This window comes from Condylura cristata, unplaced genomic scaffold (genome assembly GCF_000260355.1).
Source record: "Condylura cristata isolate star-nosed mole 26May11 unplaced genomic scaffold, ConCri1.0 scaffold00014, whole genome shotgun sequence".
Classification (NCBI taxonomy): domain Eukaryota; kingdom Metazoa; phylum Chordata; class Mammalia; order Eulipotyphla; family Talpidae; genus Condylura; species Condylura cristata.
Genome location: NW_004567115.1, coordinates 5480440 through 5507258, shown reverse-complemented (window position 1 = coordinate 5507258; position 26819 = coordinate 5480440). Strand labels below are relative to the sequence as shown.

General features: G+C 35.4%; 1 protein-coding gene across 1 annotated transcript in view; it reads right to left on the bottom strand.

Moving 5' to 3' along the window:
• Nucleotides 1-26819, bottom strand: part of SLC9A9 (solute carrier family 9, subfamily A (NHE9, cation proton antiporter 9), member 9) — a 525806-nt gene that overhangs the window by 397323 nt on the left and 101664 nt on the right. Inside the window, exon 4 of the mRNA XM_012724853.1 lies at nucleotides 22445-22560. Coding sequence (XP_012580307.1) covers nucleotides 22445-22560 — 116 coding nt within the window. The remainder of the gene's footprint in view (nucleotides 1-22444; nucleotides 22561-26819) is intronic.

Genomic DNA, 26819 nt, shown 5'->3' with positions numbered 1-26819 from the left:
AAGCCAACATCACACTAATACCAAAACCAAACAAAGAAAACACACAAATAGAAAACTTCAGACCAATCTCTCTAATGAACACTGATGCAAAAATCCTCAACGAAATCTTAGCTAACAGAATCCAACAATGCATTAAAAGAAAATATACCATGTCCAAGTGGGTTTTATCCCAGGAGCACAAGGATGGTTCAACATCAGAAAATCAATTAATGTAATGTATCACATCAACCGACAGAAAAATAAAAACCACATAATCATATAAAGAGATGTGGAGAAGGCATTTGACAAAGTTCAACACTGATTTATGTTTAAGGCCCTCGAAATCCTCGCAATAGAAGGAACATACCTCAACATTATAAAAGCCATATATGACAAACACACAGCCTATATTATCCTCAATGGAGAAAAGCTGAAAGCCTTTCCCTTGAGATCAGGAACAAGACAAGGGTGTCCACTATCACCACTGCTCTTCAACATAACATTGGAAGTTCTAGCCAAGCAATAAGACAGGAAAAAGATATACAAGGGATCCAAATAGGGAGAGAAGTAAAACTGTCTTTATTTGCAGACAATATGTTAATCTACATGGAAAACCCTAAAAACTCCACAAAATAATCAAAACCATCAACCAGTTTAACAAGGTAGAAGGATATAAAATCAACACACAAAAGTCAGAGGCCTACCTATACACAATCAGAAGAAACAGAAATAATAATAATAAAAAAAACTCTTTTTCAATTAAAACAAAATCAGAAACCTGGGAATCAACCTAACAAAAGAGGTAAAAGACCTATAAAAAGAACATTATGAAGAACATTCCAAAGCACTGTTAAATGAAAATCAAGAAGACACCATGAAATGGAAAGACATTCCCTGCTCATGGATTGGGAGAATTAACATCATCAAAATGGCCATCCTACCAAAAGCAATATACAGATTTAATGCCATCCCAATAAAAGTCTCAATATCATTCTTCAGAGAAATTGAAAAAATAATGATGAGATTCACATGGAACAACAAAAGACCTCGAATGGCCAAAACCCTTATGACTAAGAAAAAAGAGAATGGAGGCATTACAATCCCAAACTTCAAGCTGTACTACAAAACCATAATAATCAAAATTGCATGGTACTGGAACAAGGACAGACATACAGACCAGTGGATTCGAATAGAAAACCCAGATATAAAACCACGGGTTTATGGACAGCCAATCTTTGACAAAGGAGCAAAGAAGATACAATGGAGCAAAGAAAGTTTGTTCGGCAAATGGTGCTGGGAAAATTGGAAAGCTACTTGCAAAAAAAATGAAACTAGATCACTACCTCACACCATATACAAAAATCAACTCGAAGTGGATTAAAAATCAACTCGAAGTGGATTAGTTCCATGGATGGAACTAGACGTAAGAACAGAAACAATAAAACACCTGGAAGCAAAGATGGGCTAAACACTACACGATATACACTTCAGTGACATCTGTAAAGATAGAGCACCCAATGCAACGATAGCAAAGGCAAGGATAAACAGATGGGACTACATCAAGTTAAAGACTTCTGTACAGCAAAAGAGAGATTACAAAAAAACCAGAAATCCCAATGAGTGGAAAATTTTTTTCTCACACAAAACTAGTGATAAAGGATTGATCAAAAAAATTTTCCAAGGACTTGTTGAACTTCACCAAAATTAACCACCCTTTTCAAAAAAATGGGCAGAAGAGCTAAAAAGACACTTCTCCAAAGAAGAAATGCAGATAGCCAACAAGCATATGAAAAAATGTTCATCACTCGTAATAAGGGAGATGCAAATTGAAACCACAATGAGATACCACCTCACCCCAGTGAGAATGGCACATCTTAAAAAAAACTAGCAACAACAAATGTTGGCGAGGATGTGGAGGAAAAGGAACTCTCCTGCTCTGCTGGTGGGAATGCAAACTAGTACAACCACTATGGAAAACTGTTTGGAGGTTCCTCAAACTGCTAAACATGGAGCCTCCCTATGACCCAGCGATCCCACTCCTAGGTATCAACCCAAAAGACACAAAAACACTGATTGAAAAAGATACCTGTACCCCCATGTTTATTGCTGCTTTATTCACAATTGGAAGGACATGGAAACAGTCCAAATGCCCCAAATGGATGACTGGATTAAAAAGTTGTGGTACATATACACAATGGAATATTACTCAGCAACCAAAACAACAACAGCAACAAAAAAACATGTCTTTTGCAGCAACATGGATGGAATTGGAAAAGATCATGTTTAGTGAAATCAGCCAGAAAGAAAAGGAAAAATACCGTATGGTTTCTCTCTTAGCAGGAATATAACGGAACAGGTGAGAAAATGCTGATAATGATGAAAAGCTATATACCAGAGACATTTTGTGGGGGTGGGGTGGGGAATGGGATCATAAACAGTGTGGGGAGGGAAATGCCCTGGACTATGGTGTGGCACATGGGTGATTTGGTGATGGGAAGCCCAAGGGGACTGCAACTGAGATGGAAAAATGCACAAAAAGATGTAAAAATTAACTATTACATATAACATTTTAAGAAGTCAGTAAGTGCTTTATGACTCATTGTTAGTAAAATTTTATTTAATAAAAAGTCTTCAACATTTACAAATAATTATACAGCATCTCATAGCCCTTACAACAGTTCTCTGAAGAAATAGAAGATACTTTCTGTTTTGTTTTTGCAGCAAAGATATTAAAATGTGGTACTTCACATACCCACAACACTATTTTTTTTCTTAATGAATTGACATTTTCAATATCCAGGATAATTTGGTCATGAGAAGTCCTGATCTCAAGTTCATTTTTAAGTAACTCTTCTGTCCCATCATATGTCTATTTAATTTTTAGTAGTAGTCACTCTGGTGATTGAAATGGTATGAGTCAGCTGTAACTGGGATCCTTTCATTCAGAGAACTTGTTAGAAATTCTCTTAAGATGCTTTATCCCACAAACATAGGAGCTGGTGATATGGTTTCTAGGACCCTAGCTGATGCTTCCTTTGAGACTAACTCAAACTAGAATTAGAGCAACACTTAATTGTTACTGAAGCTATTGCATGCTGAGAAAACTGGGCAGCCTGCTCTTCACCTCTCAAGAGGGAAGTTCAGTCATGACTCCTGCAAAGAAGTCTCACATGTTTTCTGGCAGCACTTTCTACATTTCTGTAGCCTACTGAGAATTAGAGGTTTTGCCATTCATATTCTTTGAGGGTGGAACACATATGGTGGAGGAGACTTATCTTGATTACAAGTATAGTATGAGAGGTTAGATGTGCTACCCTTGAAATTACATATTTAATTGATAATTTGCATCATTTAAAAACATCAGTACTTGCCCATCTTCTCTCTCACACACACACCATTTATTCAGAAATTTGAATAGTCACTTGTCAATACATATACTTCAGATCTCTGAACTAGCATCATTAGTAGCACTGGACACATCTTAGAATGGCACTTTTGTACCCATCAAATCCACCCAATCAGAAACTCTGGAAACAGAACCTGGTACTCTATATCTAGACCAACTCTCACAGTGAGTTTTATGTACACTCAAGTTGCAGCACCCCTAACATTGAGCAGGAACTAATCTCAGCCATCATGCAACTCCTTTAGGATGCACAAGGAAAGTAAGCCTAGAAGGGTTAAGTGGTCACATGAATTTACCCTGTGTGTTAGTGGCAGAAACTGAAGTAGACCTCAGATATCTTTGGAAACAAAAATAGTGTGGTGTTACGGCACTTGTCAAGTAGAGGCTGGCTGGCTCCACATTAGCAAAGCAGAGACTTTCACGTTGTAGCCATATTCCCCTTGGCTTCTAATTTCAATAAATGAATTATCATCCAGGCATTTAATTTAGACTCCAGACAGGATAATGCCAGAGTGAATTTTCTAAATTCAATTAACATGAGCCAGTAGTCTCCTTATGAAAGCCAACATTCGGTGCTCAGGGCTTCATCGAGCACTCGGGATTCGGATCACACTGTAGCTGCTGGAATAAGTCAAGATGTGTGACTTACATGTAATACATGCAGTCATTGGATTTTACATCATGCCATGCAAAATATCTTAGAGTTTGAAAATTTTCTTTTAAGATGTATTATTACATTTCATAATGATTTGCTGACATGATATACGAAATTTTTTTTCATTTTTATGAAGCTTGAAAGTTTTCTCTTTTCACATACATAAACTTCCATATAAAGGAACACATGTGATCATATTAAACTTACTCCTTTATTTCCTTTTGTAACAGTCTTTTTGGCATGTTTTCCTTTTCCCGAACTTGGTATATGTCCCATAAAAGTCTCCTAATAGAAAATTCTCTGTAATAATTGCAAACACACAGCTTTGTAACAGATGTTAAATTTGTTTGTTATGGAACAAAGAAAAAGATAACAGTTTTACAGTGAGAGGTGCAATTTTAAAGTATTTACCCCAAATCAAGTTTTATGCCTCCCTTCATTTTCTCTCCCATATTAAGAATGTGGAAGCTTTTGACTCTAGCTTAGAGGTTCGTTTTGCCAGGGGAGTTCTTTAGCTGCTTGTAAGTTGTGAATCTCACAGACCTATACTTGGGTAGTTTGGGGGTGTTTGACCCTCTTCTCAAGCTTGGAACAGACTTCTTCTAGGCTACTAGACACACTTAAGATATGACACAGAGGAGTACTTTTGGATTCACACCTGAGATTTTTTTTAATGGACTAGAGTCATTCAACTGTTCTGATGATGGTGTATCATCGATGGCATACAAAATATCCTCATTCCCTTCTCCATCCGCACCTTATGAAAATGAGAAACTCAATCTTGCAAGGAGTAGATGAAACATATGAAAAAAGAGGAATCACACCTGTTCCCTCAAGGACAGACCTGTTGCCTTCCACAGGATTTAGAGAGTGGGGCAAAGTCTAAAATTGAAAACTTGCTGTGCAACAAAAGATTGGAATTGTTCACTGCTGAACTGAGATTCAGATGAAGCTTTAAACCAAAGATTTTTATTCAGTAGATTAGAAAGAAAAGAAATAGGATCATTGACTTTTTAAAGAAGTAATGGGGAGGAAAAAGTTTGATTATACTCCAGGAGCTGAGGTGGTGTGTGTGTGTGTGTGTGTGTGTGTGTGTGTGTGTTTATACACAAAAGCATAGGGGTCAGTTTTCTATATATGAATGCATGGAAATGACCATTACTTAAAAAAATTCAATCACATTTTATTTGTACTCTTCTCTACCTTGCTTTGCATAGTCAACCAAGCCTCTGGAATACTATTCCCTCAAGTGAGCTGGAGGAACACTGATTAATCCATTTTAGTGGCTGCATGATGTTGCCTACATATTGCAATCCATCCAACAATTCTCTTATTGAAGGATTCACTTTGCTTCTTGGATTTTGATTTTCCTTTACTTAAAAAAAGTTTCAATAAACATCCTTTTCCCCATATCCTTAAAAGCCAATGTTTTTGTTTGTTTGGGATAACCTCCCAGGAGTCAGATTGCTGGGTCAAAAGAGGCTATGTATTTTAAATTCTAATAACTGTTGCCAAAATGCTTTCCAAAAGTCTGCTAACCATTTAAATTTCTACTAGAAATGTGTAAGAGTCCACTTTTCCCTGATTCCCTGCCAGCAATGACTATTACTTGGTATTATAATTGTTGTCAACTGCTAGGGGTCAAATGATATGCTGTTACTCTATTTTATATTTCAAAGATTGCTGGTGAGTTTGAACAACTTTTCATATTTGTGGCTCAAATGGATTCACTTTTCTATGAATTGCCTCTTTGGCCATTTTTCTGTTATTTATTGCTAGATTATTTTAAAATGTGCTTTCTATATCAGAAATAATAACATGCTGTCCTCTATATTTAAGTGGCTTTCCCAATGTGCTATCTGCTTGTTGACTTAATTTATGGCATCTTTTCTCATTTAAAAGTGGTTTCTTTTTATATAGTCAAATATTTCCATGCTTTATTTATAGATTCTAAGTTTCCATTCTTTGTTATAATCTGTTATCGTGTATTTAAAGATTATCTTTGAGTTTTGTTGCTTAATATTTTTTATTTACATTGTAATTCTTCTACCCATATCCTTGCAAATGGTTGGGAAGTGTCAAATGTCATCCTCTAAAGGAATAGCTAATTACAGAGGTGTCATTTGTTAAATAAAACATCCTTTCCCTATAAATTTGAAATACCACCTATCAAATTATTATTTATACTGGGATCAGCTTCTGGATCCTATACTCTTTCTACTGGTCTCTCTGTTCCCAGTTATGGCATATTGTTTTGACTACAATGGTTTATAGTATATCTTTGTATCTGATTAGGTAATTCTTATGCTTTAATTCTACTTAATAAATATATTTTTTAAAGATTTATTTATTTACGCATACAGAACTGGGGTACAGGCCAGAGGTGCAGGGGCAGTGAGAGGCTTCACCAGAGACAGCATGGGGAAAAGACCAGGATGACTGAGGAAGTACACTCCTGAGAGGAGCAGCAGGCGGGTCAGGAGAGGTCTGCCGTGCCATGTGGATCACTTCTGGGGCTGGGGATTAAACTCATGCTGAAATGACTTTAACTTCTTAGTGCTGTGCTTTAACCTGCTATGCCACCAGGGAGGGCTCAATGATAATTTTATCCAGGTTTTTTTTTTTTTTTTTTTTTTTAGGTATCAGATTGTCACTGGATTCACATTACCTTTTTACATTAAGTTAAGGGGAAATTTCTACCAAAGCATTCTTTACTTTGTGAAGATGAGTGAACTAAGATATGCTATTGGCTTCTATCCCCAAATCAGTAATAGAGTGTATATTGAGAAAAATGGACTTGGAGTTAACAAAAAATAAAAACCAATCAAAGTCATTAGAAATCCCCAGATGAAGGAAGACTGTTTTGGAATGATGCCTAAGGAAACATGTGAAGGAGGTGAAGGTCTTAGGCCATCCAGCAAAGTGTGTGTGTGGGGGGGCGGGTTTGGGGGGCTTTATGTGTAACTTAAAGACAGTGAAAAGATAAATCAAAAAAAGTTAGATAGATTAAGTCCGCTGTTTGGTTTACTTGAATTTCCATACGGTAATTATTGCCATGCAATGCATACACAATTGACTGGATTCTGGGATAGATGTTTGTGGGGAATTACATAAGGGCAGTGCAAGAGAGCTCCTGGGGTAAGGAGTTGAAAAAGGATCTTAGGTGGAATCATCTTTTCCTACAGATTTGAGGGCTGCTGTATTACCAATGCTGTTTCTACCCAAGGGTCTACATTCTGACTTGATCAACTGGCACATGCAGGGTTCTTACTCTTGCACTATTGACACTTTTGGTTCGATGACTCTTATGTAGTGGAGAGCTGTCCTGGGCATTACACCAACTCTTCACCCTGCAAGTCCCAATAGCACCCTTCCTCCAGTTGTAACAAGGAAAAAATGCCCCTAGACTAATGTCTCCTAGATAAAATCACTCAGCTGAGGGCTAAGGAAATGATACAAATGAAAAGTGACAACTGAGTTTTAAGGTACTTCTCCAATACAGATTGTTAATTAAAAAGTGGTCCTCCTTAAGAAACTCAACCAAATAATGTGAAATAAGCAGACAACTTAGAGTTATAAAAACTTACATAAAAAATCAACAAACAACTATGATGATGGCACATGGATGATTTGGTGATGGGAAGTCCATGGGGATTACAACTGAGATGGAAAAAGGCACAAAATGATGTAAAAATAAACTATTATATTATTTTTAAAAAGCAACAAACATAATAGACATTAGAACAGGTGTGTGAAAATATTTCAGTATGCATATTAAATATATTTAAAGAGGTAGGAAAAAAAGATTAGGTGTGAAAAAAAATAAATGTTTGGAAAAAAAATAATAGTTGGAGTAAACAGAATAGTCTCTACCACTACAAAATGAATTAGAGGAATAGGAAATCAGATTGAAATACTTTTTTAAATGTTAAAGAGGAATGGGGGATAGATACAGAAATGCAACATCTAGATAATAGTTGTATGATAAATAAATTAAAACAAGACAAAAATGCAAAGAAATAAATGGAGGGATATGGTAAGGAATATAACTTTGTTTATATAATTTCATATCTACAGATAAGTTGTTTTTCAAATATAAGTGCATACTGAAAATATTTTCAGTCATATAAAATTCAAAGATTATTAAATGAAGATCAACATTGAAAATATTTTGGAGGAAATATTCGAATAAAATGAAAAATCCACAAGCTAGTACCAGGTTTAAGAGAAACAATAGAGATAGTGTAACTTTGAAAGATTTTTCCTATTAAAAAAATATGCAGGGTAAGAAATCTAGGAGCAAGGGAAATACAAATACAACTATAATTAAAATTTCTGGGCTTTGCCTGGTGGTGCAACGGGTTAGGACGCAGCACTGCAAGCTAGCCAGCTGCTTCAGTGAGTTCAATTCTCCAACCTGGAGGTGATCCACATAGCATGGCAGACCTCTCCTGACCTACCTGCTGCTCCCCTCAGCAGTATGCTTTGTCTATCTGCCTGTTCTGCCCCCGCTCTGTCTCTGGTGAATCCTCTCACCTCCTCTACACCTCTGGCTTGTACTCCAGTTCTGTATCCATAAATAATAATAATAATAAATTTCCCCTTCCATTGCATGTTCTTTCTCTTCATTTATATTATTTTAAACCCTTGATCTTATTTCATACTTTCCTTTTGCATTAAACTTATGCCTACATATTTACATGGTTTGTAGCTATTGTATTCTATGTGTGCAAGCTCATTAAAATTAAAAAAAAAAAAACTATTAGTTTTGTATATTTAATTTACATCCAGGCACTTCATTAACTTTCATTTTAATTCTTATAATTTCAATAGAGTAACACTTACAAAAAGCAATGATTCTGCTTCTTAATTTCTGCTATTTTATGATTTTTTTTCTTACTGCATTTGCTAATACCCCCCATGAAAGGTATCTTCTATTTGTCCCTCCAAATCTTCACACTTCTCCACATATTCTCTGTCTTGGGGTACAGACTACATTACTAGGTTGGTTCCATGCCCTCTAGCTTCTGGTTTGGGGAGTTGCAGGAGAGAATGGGAATCTTGGGTATTTATTTTTGATACTGAACTTTTCTCTCACTGGTTCCAGCAATCATTCTTTCCCTTTGAACCTAAACATGTTAAGTGTTTGGCTACTCTTGAGCTCCAGATTACTGCTCTATTCTTTATAGTTATCTTCCATCCACAGCACTGAAAATCAACCTCTGCTCTATGCATTGGTGCACAAAATCTCTGACTGTTGCATCAAGCTTGCTTAGTCCTATTTCCTAGGACCTATGCATTTGTAATTGTAAGTGAAGTTTCTTACTGATTTCCTTCTTTGGTATGGATTTTTTTTTCTTTCAGGTTTTGATTATAACATTATGTTGGGTTCTTTAAAAAACTGCAGATATTTTTATATGACATGCAATCACTTTAACTTTTGTGAGAATTATTTGTCCTTTAAAATTTGTTATAATTCAGCTGTAAAGACATCTAATCATGGTACCTTTTCAAAGGAGATATTTTTCATCATTTTCCTAAAATCTTCTGTGGTATTTAGTCTAGACAAATTTTCCTTTTATTCTTGGGTAATTTTTGCAATTTTCCTGAGGATTTAAAATCTTTTTCCTTTTTTTTTTTGGCTTAATAGTTACATGAAGTGTTATTTTAATTTTATCTGTACTATATCTCTTTTATGAAATATTATTTTTCTTTTTTCTTCTCAGTCAAGTTCATGAGGATTTCATCTATTTGTAGTCTCTTTAGAGAACTATTTTTAGGATATTGTCTGCTTTTCACTGTTAGTTTTCATTTTTTTCCCAGAATTTGGTTTGATTAATTTTCTTTTCATGATTTTTTGGGGTTTATTTTACTGCTCACTGTCCAGTTTCTTATGATAGGTTTTAAATTCCTTTATAGTTTGTCTATTGTATATGATTTAGGGTTATAGGTTCACATTTCTTCAAATGCATGTGCCACACCATGCCTTTTATCTTTAATATTAAATATATTTAATGAATGAATGTCTTAGACATGAATCCAAAGTTTCTCCTTTACTGTGCATTTTAGGTATTAAATCATCTCCCTCTTGATTTCCTCTCATTTTTTTTTTTTTTTTTGCTTTATAAAGATAGCCTTATTTGATTGATTGATTGAATTGTAATAGAAAGCTGCCAGTAGGGCCTCCCCAGTGGTGCAAGATGTTAAGTTTTTGCTCTATGAGGTCATTTGCAGCCACTGCAGCACAGATTTCGATCCCGACCAGGAAGCTGACCAACATGGCACAACAGACCTCTCCTGTCTCAACCACTGCTCCACTCAGCAGTGTATTTCAGTAGACCTGCCTGTTCTGTTCTCCACTCTGTCTCTGGTGAATCCTCTCAGGACCCCCACCCTTGCACCTCTGGCCTGTAACCCCAGTTCTTATATGCATAAATAAATAAATGTTTTTAAAAAAGAAAGGCTCCAGTAAAATCTCTATGCTTCTTACAAGCTGTTAATATCTCCTTTGTGGACAAACATATGATCCATTTTTGAAATTTTCCTTAAATATACAAAAAGTAGTTTTTCATTGTTTGAAGAGAGTGACAGTCTATTAAATACTGTATGCCTCCAGTGGGTAATTGTTTTTCCAGTTCCTTATTTTATATTTCTCTATTAAATATAATTCTATCAATAAATGACTTTTACTAAAGGTATCCACTATATTTGTATTTTTATAGATTTATTTTGTACTTCAAAACTTTTAAACATACTTAACTCTTTTGGTGCATGCAATTTTATGACTGTTATATTTTCTCCACAAATTATACCTTTCGTGATCTATTATGTCATGTTTATTCTTATTTAGTGCTTCTAGCCTTAATTGCACTTTTGTTGATCCTATTATTTTGTTTGACTTTCCTTGTGTTTGGTTTGCCTAGTTTTATTTGCTTTGGAATCAATATTTGCAAGATTTTTAAATTCCTTTTTTTGGTTTTATTTAAATTACATTGGTTTACAGCATTGTATGTGATTCAGAGGAATATAACCACACCACATGCACCAGTGAGGAAGCCGTATTTCTCTACCATATTCTACTGTGTAACCCTAAATTTCCTCTCCTATTTTCTCTCTCCCACTATAGTCTCAATTCTACAGCCAGATTTTTAATTATTATTGTTAGTATAATTACTATTGCTGTTGTTGGCTTGGTTTTAATTGACCTTTTCTTTAAATTTCATCTTAAGTATGTTGTTGCAAACTGCGTCTAGGTGAGTTTGATTTTCATGTAGTCAGAAGACTTATAAGTTCAGATGAGTAACAACTAATTCGGCTGGTTAGTTGGACAGTTTTTTAGTGTCTGTTCCTCAGAATGGCATTGCTGCCTCTTCCAAATATCTTCATTTCACACAGAGAGGAATGATATATTTACAGGGTGGAGTATATTTGAGCTGCAGTATTTTCTTTCTGTACCGGAAATCTTATTTCATGATTATCTATCTTCTAAAAAGGACACCATAGCTGGGAATCTGTAACACCAGATTCTTATTGTTTATTTGTAGGATATTATTCTCTTCTTGTTTTATCTCCATGGTTAAAAAACAAACAAACAAAAAAAACCCAGATATATACTTTAGGAATTCCCATTGGTCCTGCCTAGAACTCGGTGAGTTCAAATGGATTTGAAACCTGGATCTTTTATTAACTTAGAAAGGTTGTACTTCATTTGTTTAATTATTTCTTACTTTTCAGCTCTGTTCTTTTTCTTCTTGGAACTAATATAAGTGACATGTAATGTCTTGCATTTACCATCCTACTTCTTCATGATTTGGATCTTTTTACACTGAACTCTGCTTTCAGGATATTTCTTTTATTTCCTATTTAACCAGTTCAGAATTGACTGTACCATTCTCTTCTTTATTTGACTACTCAATTATTTACTTCAAAGTCACGAACATTATTTATCTCTGATCCTCTTAAGATTTCTTCATTGTTTTTAAGGTTATTTATTGTACTTTCCTCTTTTAGGGATCCCAAGATCCCCAGATTTCTACAGTTCCAACTTTTTTCTACGACATTCATGATTTTTAGTCTCATCCAAACACATCTCTAAAACTGATATCTAGGTGATCCTGCTATTTATGTCAGAGAAAGCTCAGTACTTGTTACTTCCATAAAAACAACATAGAATTCAAGGTTGCATTCACCAGTACTCAGTTGTGTGTAAAGCATCTATCCACATGATTTAGCAAATACTGATACATTGGAGTAGTAAAGGGAAAAGAAGTTAAAGTCACTACTTTCCCGAACTCACTACCCCCCTTCATGGATTTTCTGGAGTGATTATAAGTTTGGACTGCCTTAAAGTTATTTCATTTACCTCCCAGCTTCCATTTGCTCTTTTGTAAAATACGAGTACTAGATTAAATGAACCTAAAGGCTCTTTCTATAAAATTATCCTAGATTGTTGTTATTTTAAGTCACTCTTTATATCATCAAAAAGCAATGGACCAACACTGTTGGGATCTTTAGTCATGTAACTGTAAACTTAACAGACATTTTGGGAAACATAAATTGATATATTTCATAACACTGAAAAATTATACTAGTTTTCTATTGTTGCTGTAACAACTTGTTACAAACATAGTGGTGTGAAACAGCACGAATGTGTTAGCTTATAGTTCTGTGTGTGTCTGCCGTGAGGTTTATACCATAGAATGGAGGTGCTCATGGGATCAAGATCCTTTCTAGAGGTTCTAATGGGAAATGAGTTTCTTTACTCTTTGACATTTCTAGAAACCTGCCTCTTTCTTTATTCATAGCACCTTTTTCTCCCCAAAGCCAGCAAAATTGTATCTTTCTGTGTCTTTAATCTATAGTTATATATCCTGATCACATTCTCCAGCATTTTGGAACCCATATGATAAAATTGTGTCCATCCAGATAATCCAGTAGAATATCTACATCACATCACAAATTGCATCTGCATAATTCCTTTTCTCTCCTCCTCCTTCTTCTCCTTTTTGCAAAGAAAGGTAATACATCACAGATTCTGGATAATGAGATATAGGCACCTTTGGAGGGACCATTACTTGCCCAATTGTCAAAATTTTTAATTCAATGATGGCATAGTAGTTAAGTTTTAAATATGTTTAAACTGTAAAGATGTTCACAGATGACTTATCTGAATAAGGATTGGGATGGGATGTGCCCATTCCCTTTAGATGAGTGTTTTAAAGTATAATATAGGATAACTTTTGTGGCAAGAATGACATTAACAATTCAAAAGAAATGAAATTAGAGAAGAATAACCAATTTGTCAATCTTAATGAAGCTAAATTAAATCTATTCACGGTATATCAATAGATAAATGTTTCATGACTCAATTCATAAGGTAGGATCAGGCTATCCCACATGAATGCAACTGACTATACTTAGCATCCCTAAATTAGATACTAGAGAGAGGATAACCTCTGACATAATGCAACGTGAACTATATAGTATCCTCTGTGCAGCATTTTTGCAAAAACATGTATACCTGAAACGTATCAATACTTTTTGAACTAATTTTTACTTACAGAATTTTATGTGTGCAGGAATTAAATGATGCCACAGATGAGTAAACATGAATCTAAAATATGGGATATCTATAGATCTGACCTAATTTCCTAACAAAATAATAGCATACAGGGAAAAGATGAGGAGGGAGCATTGCTCTAGACTAAAGGAAATTACAGAGAGATCAATTAACAACACAGGCAAAACTTGTTTGCATTCTGTTTAAAGAAAAAAGGTAAAATCAGAGAAATTCAATGTACACTGGGTATTAGAGGATGCTAAGTGATTATGGAAAATGGAGTAGGCTTGATAATGGCTTCATGGTACATCAGAACGATGTGCATAATTATAGAGATGTGCACCAAAATACATGGTGGTAAAATGACAATGTCAAAGATTAACTTTTACAAATTTCTGTCTTCCAGACATTAAATAAATATAAAAATGTATTTGTGTTTTATATAAAACAAATTACCACATTGCAGATATATTCCCAACTCTAACCAAGTAACTCACAAATGACTTTAAGTAGTCATTCATCCAGAATGCAGTTCCACACTATCCAGGTATGTTAATTCAAAGAAAGATATTGCTATTATCATGGAAATAATCAAAACTGTGTATGGCCTACTTCCTGGAGGTGAAATAGTGACTTCATCTTAGAGCATAATACTAACATTCCAACAAAAAAAGTAACTATATATATTCTTATTTTATCCTTATTAGGAAATTTAATAAGCTTTAAAATAAGCTTTGTCATTCCCATCTTATAGATGGAAGCTAAGATGTGTCACATCAGTGGGGATTTAAACACAAGTCTATCTCACACCCTATACAATGCTTATGACCAGTATTCAATGTTTGCATTGTTTATTAAATAAATATTTTAATACATGCTATGCAAAACTCAATGGGTCTTTTGTTCTTTTGAGACATCTGTAGATACTTTCTTAAAACTAGTCATTAAATTATTTATTGTTTATAATTATAAAGAAAGAAATCCTATTAATGACTATATTTTGACTTGTTGCAGAAATAAACCAATTATTTATATTAACTTGATTTTTAAACTCTTAATTGAGTGAAATGAATTGAGCCATATTTTTGTAACTCTCTGTGGAGACAGTCCTTTTTAGATAAATATTTATTCCTATCTTTAGTCTATACAATTTAGGGACATGAAAAACATCAACGTACTTTGAAATGTAGCTAACCTAATATAAATGTCAAGTTTCTGAGATTTCTGACATGCTATATAAAACAAAACAGTAATGGGTATTAAAAAACAACTTTGAGATTGTCAAGGTTTAAGCTTTGTTATTTATGTTCTACTAAGGAATAGAACACAATTGAGACATTTGGACAGGAGCTTATTTAATCTGTTTCTCTCAAGACAGAGGTTGAAGTATTTATAACTTTGAATGGCACATACATGATATTTAAATAAGACAGATATTTGTTCTGATTTCTCTTTGCTTTGCCTCTAAGTCATGAGTGTAAACTAGTTTATGAATTATGTTTTGGAGCAGAAAAATAAGCCTGGGAAAAAGACTTTAGAAAGAAAAATTTGGATCTGTTATTTCAATCTCATTGAGTTTATTTGCCTGTATTTCACAAAATGCCATAACCTATGAGGTGCATTGTATCTCCACTTAATTCCTCCACTCAATTTTAAATTACTGTGCTAATGCTACTAAAGATCATATTCTCTCTCTCTCTCTCTCTCTCTCTCTCTCTCTCTGTGTGTGTGTGTGAGTGTGTAGAATCCTAAAAGCTGAACTCGTAGCAATTAAAGAGTAGAATGTTGGTTGTCAAGAGCTAAGAGGTGCTAGAAATGGAAAGGTCTCAGCCAAAGTAAACCAACTTCCAACTTTTCAAGGAAAAGTCCCAGGGGCCTAAGGCCTAGAATAGTAAACACAGATAATAATGCTGTTATCTACTTGAAGGTTGTCAAAGAAAAGATCTTGAATGTTATCTCTACACACACAAAAATGACTATGTATGGGGAAAAGGTGTTAACCTTCTTGTGCTAATAATTTCAATGTGTGTGTGTGTGAAATCAGCATCACAGGTAAGCCTTACATGTTCATGTGTGACACATCAATGATACATCAATAAAAGCAGAAAAAAGGATTATATTGTTTGGTTTACAACACTTCAAGTTACATTGTTCAATAGCAGTGGTATCCAATAAAAATATAATATAAGCTACATATGTGATTTAAATTTTCTAATAACCACATTAAAAAAGTAAAAGGAAATAGATGTGGTTGATTTTAATTGTATTTTATTTAATTCAATATTACATGAATGCTTTTTCAAAATATAATCAGTACAAAAATTGTTAATGAGATAGTTTGCTTTTGTACATTAATCCTTTGAAATCTAAGGAGTATTTTATTCTTATAGTCAGTTAATTTCAAGTGGCTGTATTTGGCTTGAAGCCACCAAATTAGACAGAGCAACTCTCAGAATGCCCCATCTGAAGTAATCCAGGACATATTGGATTAATTTTCCTTGGAGAAAATTGGAAAAGTCTATGAGGTAAGAATTATTTTTTCTAGTTTCAAATATTGGACTAATACTTGTAGAATTCAAAGTAGTGCAGCTGTATTTGAGTCTCAATGCAGCTGCACCATATAAAATGAAGACATTTTAATCCAAATAGGAAACAGGGAAATTGATGAAGTGAGAAAATGCACAGACCACATGTGACTGAATGAGCAGCTTCCTGGAGACTGTGGAAGAAATATCAGTCTTATAAATACTAGGATGAATCTTAGGCATCTCTGGTGTAATTAATTCTTAATAAAATATGTTGAGTTCTTCCTTTTTCTAAAGGAAGCTACTATTTTGGATGTCTTCCAGCTTAAAAAAGAAAAGAAGAAGAAGAAAAGAAAAGAAACACCCCTATTTTAATAACTTTTCTGAAGTTTACAATCCATGACTTGGTGCTCTCTGGAAAGTGTTAAGTCACTGACCACCAGATGAGCAAGGGGGAGAAAGTGTTGCCCCCACAGCCGGACATGAAACTTAGTTGAGTGAATTCTTTTTTGGGAGGAAAGAAATTAATATTGCCACTCAGCTATGGCTGAGAGTTTCACCTCTGAAGGTTTTAAGAATCTTTATCATCAAGGGTGGTCTGGGATCCTTAGCTGTTTCACATTTCACATTTGAGAAGAGATTCCTTTCCATGTTGCACATTTTGCTCTGGCAACTTTTTTTTCTCAAGTGTATATGCATTCATTAATTTAACAAGTGTCTTTTGAATATCTACTGTCCTAGGTGATAGACATCGGAATGAAAAGAAAGAGAGGAGCAAAAATTAGAAAGAAATGCTAATTTCCCCTTTGTCAGGGGCTGAGAAATAGAAAATAGATAAATAGTAAATTATTAATGACTAGTATTGGAGAGGAATGCAAGACAAGGAAGAAAGTGGGAAGCAGTGTGATTTGGGTATAACTGTAAAGTGAGGTGTATTAACTAAAGCATATCTTCCCAGTTACTCTCTTAGCCTATTGTTTTTTTTCTCTCCACTCCTTGTCTTCCTACTTTCCCTTGTCTAACAAACCTGAAGATGAGCGGTTCATTGATCAAGCCCTCTGAGTACTTCTCTCCTCCTCTACTACTACTCAGTTATCCTTTTGCTGTTAAATGGTAAATATGACCTTTCCAAAATCAATAAGATCATCTTCGGTGATGAAATGAAGAAATTAAATCAATCAAATAATAGTCAAGTCATTGTAACTGGAGTAAAGTGAAAATTGGTTGAGAAGAGTCTGAAACATGCAGAAAGAATTAGATTTAAGTACAAATGTGTATTTATAAAGCTAAGATCTGAACAGATAATAACATGTAACTATGATTTATCGAAGGCTAAATAGGAAAGAATTAATTTAAAGAAGGCCAAGAAGAATCCGACCTAGGGGGCATAGGTTCTCTTTCACAAATTAGGGAGTCACAATAATTTAAGCAATAAATGAGTAATTGTTGGGTACGAGAAACTAGGTGTTTTAAGGTTACTGAAGATTTTAAATTGCACCAATTTAGCAAAGTGTAGGTTCAGAGTGTTTTAATATAACAATTAGCTCCCAGTAAAAGAAAGGAGCTTAAGTATTCCTGTTCATGAGAGGGTTGCTGGTATATGAGATCATCTTTAACATTTGCCAAGTCAGGTTAGCACCAGAGAAACATCTGGATGCGGGGAGAGGATTGATTTTTAACTCTCTTTAAAACACATTCTTGTTTTAAAATAAAGGGCATATATAAGAACTGCATGATGCCAGATCTAGAAAAGGGTCTACTTGAAACTGTATATTTTACAGATGAAAAGTCAGCTTCTTCATCTGTAAAATGAAGGGGTTTGAAGACATGAGAAGAAATGCCTCCCACTTCCGGGAACCCACACATCTAGAGAGGCAAAGTGAGGCCTGTTACATGGGTGCTCTCCCCGGATTCATTTTATGGCTGCAATTCAAGTCTGTACTTTAAAATATTCAGTCAGCTCAGTTGTTTGACACAATACAGATAGATAACCATTTATTCCAGGTTGGATTGTCTTTTGTATTTCATCAGTTTTTCTGTTTTGTAAACATAACCTCAGGGATATCACCAGTCCTAAGAAACAAACGGCCCTGCCTGGTGGTACAATGGGTTAGGACACAGCACTGCAAGCTAGCCACAGCTTCTTCATTGCAAGTTCGATCCCCGGCCCTTGAGGTAATCCATTTGGCACAGCAGACCTCTACTGTCTGGCCCACTGCTACTATCAGCAGTGCATGTCTTCAATTTGCCCATTCTGCTACCTACTCTGTCACTGGTGAATCCTCTCTCTGCGCTTGCAGGCCTGTACCAGCCTGTACCTCTGGCCTATACCCCAGTTCTATATGCATAAATAAATCTTTGAAAAAAAATAAGAAACAAAACTTGAACCCAGCACAAATGTTCTTAGAGCTGGCTGAATTTACTCAGTATATACAACAAACTCAACCATTAGAGTCAGCAATGAATGAATGCAGTGTTTTTCCACATGTGGATTTGTGCAAAGGTGACCTGAATGGAACTCAGTTATGCAAAGCAAAACCCTCATCTGTGGTAGAAAAGAAGAACCCATACTGAGGCTAGGCTCCCCATGATTTCTAAGGGACCTCTGCCTTTTCCTGAGGACTGTGAGAACATAGAATGAAATCTTGACTTGGTAGAAGGTCAACCCCAACTCTGGAAATGGATTCTATATCTATGTTTACCACTCTGGGTGCTAGTCCTCTAATGTATATCACAGAATCCAAATCTGAAATCTACTTTCATTTCATCCTTTTCCAGAAGCAAGTCAATACCACCAATTTGAAAAATCACCCTTCTTCATAGCAAAATAAGTCAGATAAACATCTGAGGGAAGCAACTATAACATTTTTTTTTTACTGATAGTTAATTTTCCTAACATATTAAGGGACTCTAAAATTTCAGAAGTGAAAGGCCAGCCATTGTATTGGAAAAGGCATAGGTAAAAAACAGGCATTCAGGGAAAAAAAAAAAAATTCTTGTGTCTCCTAAACATATGAAGAAATGTTAGGCCATACTCAAAGAGATATAAATCTTCACCTACCATATGAGTGAAATCCAGAATTGTGACAGAACTCTGAACTGACAAGACTGTGAAGAACATGTAGTATCATATATTACTGGTGTGAAGCAAAATTGTACAGATTTTATGAAGAAGAAGGCATCTAGGAAAATGACCAACATATTTACTTTTAACTATTTCAACCTGTTTCTATAAATCCATGTCAAAGGAATGCTGGGAAAATATAAAAAGACATTAATTTCAAGGTGCTAATTGCATAATTGCATAATTCACAAAAAATACTTCAAATTTAATAGACAAATGGTTGGATAAACTATGGATAATCTGCTGATAAAAGAGAATGAGTGGCCCTCTGGTAGTGCAGCAGGTTAAAGCACAACACTATGAAGCTAAAGCTACCTCAGCACTAGTTCGATCCCCAGCCCCAGAGGTGGCACATATGGTGTGGCAGACCTCTCCTGACCCACCCATTGTTCCTCCCAGCAGTGTACTTCATCAATCTGCCTGCTCTGCTTTCCACTCTGTCTCTGGTGAATCCTCTCACTGCCCATGCAGCTCTGGCCTGTACCCCAGTTCTGTGTGCATAAATAAATAAATCTTAAAAAAAAAGAGAGAGAGAGAATGAGAATATGGTAGACAGTAGGGGTGACTTGGTGATGGGGGAGATATGGTAATATACCTCTGAAGATGTATGGTTCTATACATCTAAATCATATAAAGTATTGTAAACCTATGATACCTAAATTAAAAAAATAAAAACAGAATGAGAAAAAAAATCTTTTTTTTTTTTTTTAAGATTTATTTATTTGTGCATACAGAACTGGGGTACAGGCCAGAGGCTCAGGGGCGGTGAGAGGCTTCACCAGAGACAGAGTGGGGAACAGAACAGGCAGATCAACGAAGTACACTGCTGAGGGGAGCAGCGGGCGGGCCAGGAGAGGTCTGCCATGCCATGTGGTCTCCTCCGGGGCAGGCGGGAATCGAACTCATGCGGAAGCGGCTTTAGCCCGCTGTGCTTTAACCCGCTGCGCCACCAGGGAGGGCCGAGAAAAAAAATCTTTAAAAATGACTATGGAGTAGACTCCAAATACAGTCAAAGAGGAGTAGGATAAAGAACGGGGTTCATAATAACCTAAAGAACCAGGTTCCATACCTAGAAGGCTATGCACGTCTGTTTATTTGCTTGCATTTAAAAATAAAAGGGAAAACTATAATCCAACTAACATATTTGGAAAAATTAGGGTAGAAGGAAAGAGATAGAAGCTAGATTTCTCCTGCTTGGTTCTCTGCTTTTCCTTTTAGAATTATGTAGCTATTTAATATAACATAAAAACAAAAATAAGAGGCAAGTGAAACAAATGACCATTATTATGTATTCACTGTGGCTTAACCACACAGTAATTATTTCAAGAGCTTTTAAAAATGCACAACTTTTTACACTTATCCCTTGTTGGATATATCCAAAGGTTAAAAAGAACCACAATAGAAATCTTAAGCAATTTCCAAGTCATATTTTCATTAATACTATGAGATTTTAAAATATATATATATATGTTAAGAAATAAAAACTATATTAAAACTATAAGAATAAAAGTAGGCAGAAAAATTGAAATGCACATAAAATTCAAAGACAAGTACAATTCAAATAATCCTAAATTTAAGCAAAACTATTAACATAAATTTGTGATATTTTCTTTCCCTCAAAACCAATAAAAATATTTAGAAACAATGACCAATCTAATAGCAATGAAAACCCCTACTGTCTAGATTTGGGTCTTTAAATAAATTTAGCTCTTAGCAAGAACTAAGACTCTTGGGGAAATGGCAAAATTAAAGTCAGGATGCAGGAAACATTAAGAACTAAGGTTGAAACATCTTATCCTTTTCCAACCAAGAAAACCTGTAAAAGACCATTGTGGTCATGACAAAGGAATGAGGAGAAACTTGAAGAGACTCCCTGTTATCAAAGATGGAATCTTTTTGATTATCAGTCAGAAGAATGACAGCAGATGGAAACATATCAACTATGTTTAAATCCATGTGTTGGTCAAAAAGACCCATCTCTTTTATCCTATGTGGAGAAAGGCAGGAAATATATTGGTTTAATAACTGGTAAATAATTAGTAAATAGTTAGAAAGAAACAATTTTCACTCTGACTTCTTGTTAAATATACAATAGAATACTCAAATACTTGCTCTAGAAAAGTGCTTCTTCATAGGTTAAGTATCAACTAGTAAAGGAAGAGATAGAAGATTCATACCACTAGCTTGAAACCCCTGTGAGTACTGGACTGAGTAGCCAGCAATCCAAGCTGGAGAACAATAAAATGTGAAGCTTTTCAAATTTTAATGTGTGGAAGAATCTTAATGCTGTTAAATTCTGGAATCTGATTCAGTAGGCCTGGGGTTGAGTCTATGATTCTGCATTTATAACAAGTCACCACCTATACTTCTGTTAGAATTCCATTCTAAGAAAGAATGTCAGCCCCTCTCACCCAGAAGCTGACCTGGCACTGTCAACAGGGCCTTGGTGTTCTCCTTGAACATAAACGATTTCACAGAACAATGTCAGAATGGTCACTGTGACCATGAAGTATTAATCAAAAAGCAAGACTACTGAAATGATAATGAAAACAAGAGAGTCAGTGGTATTTGAACAGAGATTTTGCTGTTATTAAAGAGTGCTTATTGATATGTTTAAGTTTTAATAATGGCAAGACATTTTTAAAAATATTTACAAAATGATTTGATGTCTGGAAATTGTTTTAATATACTCTGGGCCGGGGTGAAAAAAAAATAAGAGGAGATGTACAGGAATATTGTCTATATTTGATAATTGCTGAAAGCCATGCCACAATTCTCATTACTGTCCTACTTTTAATATGAATAAAAAAATCTATAGCAAAAAATGTAGAAAAATATTTTTTACCATTTAATTAAATAGATAATGCTTGAAAGAAGACAACAGAAGTTGAACAGAGAAAAATTTAGTACGATAGTTCAAAATGGTGATATATTCTAAAGAAATAAACTATAATGATATTTAAAAAGTCTTTTCCATTATTGCAATTGCTTTCAGACATATTCTTCAGAGTTAATATTATATTCACCATTCAGTTTTTTTTTCTTTCCCTATTTTTGTAATCACTAACAAATATGTCAGCCTCAAGTAGAGAAAAATGAGGAATTACCACTATGTAAATGCGAGTGATGTCTTCAGAAAAGTACTCAATTTAAATGTACAATTCTTAAAAGAAGAAAACATGATATGAGCAATTACCTGGATCTGTAGCAGACATCAATGAACCAAAAAATAAGCAGTCTGTGAAATGAAAGTCTCCATTTTTCAACTGGCCAGCATATACCATAGCCTTCACAAAGCCATACATAATTAACCTGTTGGGGAAAAATAAGATCTTCAAACATAAAGTTGAATGCTGTGTAAACCAACACTACCATCACTAACAATCTTATTCAGTACTTTCTGAAAAAGATTCATGAACAAATTACCACAAATTCATTCCACCAGTTCAAGGCCATTCTAGTTCTCAGAGCACTTCTATATCATTGACTATGAAAGACACATTTACCAAATATTATCAGTTTCACCTGGCAAAAAGTTACAAAAAAATTATAGCAGGTTTCAAAGAAAATAAGAAAAGTCTCATGATTATAAAAAAAAAGAGTTTGTCACGTATGGCATACATAGCAATTCATGCCCACTGGCTGGGTTGACATCCGTAAATGGATTACTTTTCAGTTTTCAATGTTTTATCTGTGGGGGTGTCTGGAAAGGGTTCAAATTTTAAGTCTGAAAATTACAAGTCACTGTCCTGAAAGGGATATTGGCCACTCACAGGACAGTCAACCAGTCAATTCACAGCAGATGAATCTTGACGGCTGGCATCAGGTCACTGCCACCTGGGTAAAGAGGCTCTATTAGGTCAGAGAGACCACATCAGACTTTTGAAAGTGAATTCTGAAATGGGTACATTTTGACCTTGCAAGGAAAGGTATCATTTTCATGAGATAGAAAAGTTTTATTAAACTTACACTATGGAATGTAAATTGTCTGTTTTGATCATTCTTTGCCATCCTATAGCTTTTACATGGCACTTATTTAGTTAATTCATTTGCTAAAAGCTTAGCAGAGAAAATATAGAGATTGGTGGACTGAACCAGGTGAAATTCAATGTGATTGTTACAGTCCTAAGAGGTTATAAAACCATCAATCAAAAAATGAATGTCCCAATATGCACATGCATTTGATGCTTTTGAAAAAAATATTCTAAATTTGTGAGCATAGCTAAAAAGATCAGAAAACAGAAATTAGGGAATATAATGTCACTGATAAAGCAGATATTTCAAATTCTGCTAGGAGAAACTGCTTCTTGATAGAATACTTCAGACACACCTGCATTTATATTCAGTTTCTACCACATACTAACTATATTACTAAAATTTCTTGAGCCTCAATACCCTTACTCATGAGGCAGGGTAACAACAGCAGACAGACCAAAGCGTTTATTTGTTTATTTATTATTTATTATTTATTTATTGCATAGAAGAATTGAAATGTAGGCCAGAGGATCCACCAGAAACAGAGTAGAGAGCAGAAAAGTTGTATTTATTGAAATACACAGCTGAGGGGAGCAGTGGGTAATAAAGGAGAGGTCTGCTGAAACATGTGGGTTAGTTCCTTGACTGTGGAATGAATCAGGCCATAGGGGTGATAGTGCTGAGACTTATAACTAGGCCACCAGGGACGCCCCCACATAGTTGTTTTAGTAAGTCACTGAAGTAATATATATTCAGTTTTAGGAACACCATAAATTCCCTATGTGGTACTATTACTGTTAATAACAGTTATCAAAGTATGTCCCAGTCCTCCCTGGTGGTGCAAAGAGTTTGGACGCAGCATGCAAGCTAGTCTGAGCCACTTCAGTGCAAGTTAGATCCCCACCCAGGAGGTGATCCAATCGGTGTGGCAGACCTCTCCTGTCTCTCCTGCTGTTCCCCTCAGCAGTGTACTTTGTCAATCTGCCTGTCCTGCTCCCCAATCTGTCTCTGATGAATCTTCTCACCCCTTGCACCTCTGGCCCGTACCCTAGTTCTGTATGCACATATATATAAATCTTAAAAAAAAAAAAAGTAAAGTAGGCCCCACTCATTAGTACTACTTGTTCATGTTTGAATTCACTCCACACATTGACTCAATAAAGTGGGCACTAATGTTTGCATTTCACTGATGAGAAAACTAGTCAGTGCAATTGAATCATTTGCTCAAGATTATTCAGTTGTGAATATTCAGTTGTGGAGTCCAGTCTGAACTAAGGGGTTATGGCTCCAGAGCCCAGATATTAACTGCCACATCATGTTATCTAGGTGAACAATTCTATAAAATAGTACACATTTCCTAATATACTTGCAACCACCCCAAAGATGGGAGTTCTGGGTAGTGCAGAAGGCAGCAATGGAGCAATCCCTAAGAACCTGGAAATAATACCACCCACTGAACTGAACTATTAATGCACCATATAACTGATTTGAGCAGAGAGACACACTATTGCTGTGAAGAGTGTGGTTGCTAGCAGGGAAACAGACTTTTACCCAGGCTGAAGGACACAGTCTTGATGGCTGGTGCAAGAAGCCTCACTCAAGGCAGTTTACCCACAGTCATCCCCAGGAGGCCATTCTGCCAGTAACCAGGGTTGACTAGTACAAGGTATGATCTTATCTGTTCATTCAGGAGATGTTTATTATTTGTACCTCTCTGTGTTTCAGGCCCTAAGCTATATGTGCTAGGAAATATTAGCAACCAAAACAAAATTCCTGCACTCACGGATTCTGCACTTTAGCAAGATAAATAGCAATAAAAAATAAACACAAAATCAAATGATAGCTGTTATCGCCTTCACTGTCTGAATTGAAATCTGTAGATCTGAAAACTGTCCTGTTCCAACAATCGCAAGATCACAGATTTGTTCTCCAGTAGCCATCCTTCAGCCTCATCTGGGGTAACGCAGCTCCATCATACACGTTCTCATTTGAACTACCCTTCAAATACTGAGCATCACAGACTCTGGAGTCACTACAAACTTTATGACCAAAGCCTACGTTTCTGAATTCTTGACCTATTGATTAATTTTACCAGTTATGAATCTGAGGCTTAGAATTCAAATGATTTGTTCCCTGTTGCATAGAAACCATTAAATTGGGCGAGATAAAAAGTGAAATATATAGTACCCAGAGCTGGCATGTTTATATGAAAACTGGAAAACTCATATACTGTTGATGAAAATGAAATAAAAGCCCTATGGAAACCAATTTGACAATTTATTTTAAAAGTCTTACATTTTTAATTTTTATAATTTTGTGTCAGTTACCATAATTTCATAAATAAGGAAAATGGAACTCAGGGAGGTAAGTAACATACCAAGGGACACAGAAATTATGATGGAGTTGAATTTGGACTCAGACAGTTAAACACCAAAACTTCTACTCCTAACCACAAATTGTATACTTTTTAAAAAATGCTTTGTATTAGAAGCACATGCACACATACATACACATAGCACCTACACACACAGTTGGCTTTTTTTTTTTTAAAGTGAATAACTTATTTGCTCCAAATAAACTTGTGCACTTAAAATAACTATAATTTTAATATCTTCTTTTGGGATTGTCTTTGTGATAATATCTAAAAAGAACAAAGAGCTGAATTTAGTAGGAGTTGAACTAGTAGTAATAATAATGCAGTTACTGCTAGTGTGAGTAGTAACAATGGTCTTGGTATAAAGGAAATTATAAGAAGTCAATATAACATATGTCTATGATATGCCAGGCACTTTTTTATACTAATATCAATCATGTTCATCATTACTACATGATTACTAGTAAAAACTAGTTATAGCTGTATTAACAGAAAGGCTGAAGTAGGAACCCATCAGCAATCACCATCTTTTCACAGAGCAGAATAATCTACCAGTACTGAAGGAACAGCATTTTGGATGGCACAGGATATAGAAAAGGTGTGGCTGATCAGAAAGGGCATGTGGTGATGTCCGGTACATGAGGCTTGAGGACGGTCAGCCCAGGTGGAAGATCCCTCAGCAAGGAGGGTTAGCAGCAGGACTTTAGGGATGGCAGCCACTCAGCAGCCTCTGAGAGAGCACATTTGATAGCTCTGGTCTGCACACATAGGACGCTGACTGTTGAAGATGACCTGCCCTCAAAGTGCAGAACGTCATGTGATGGCATTCATGTTCCTCATGCTAATAAAAGGCATCAGATAAAGGGGCATGTGGGGAAATGCCCAACCCAACGCTCCAATACTTACTTTATTGAGTTTTTATCATGTGCATACTGATTTTTGATTTTATGAGTTTGTCTCCTGCTATTACAGCTGCGCTCCAAAAGACATGCTGTGAAAATGTTTCAAAATAAAAAGTTCCAGAAGGTTCAATGGCTTAGAAGATTTTTTAGTGTGCCATCTTAATTTCTCAAAGTATTTTTAAAAAAGAGAGTATTTTCGGGCCCTCCCTGGTGGCGCAGCGGGTTAAAGCACAGCACTGAGAAGCTAAGCCACTTCAGCATGAGTTCGATTCCCACCTGCCCCGGAGGTGACCACATGGCGTGGCAGACCTCTCCTGACC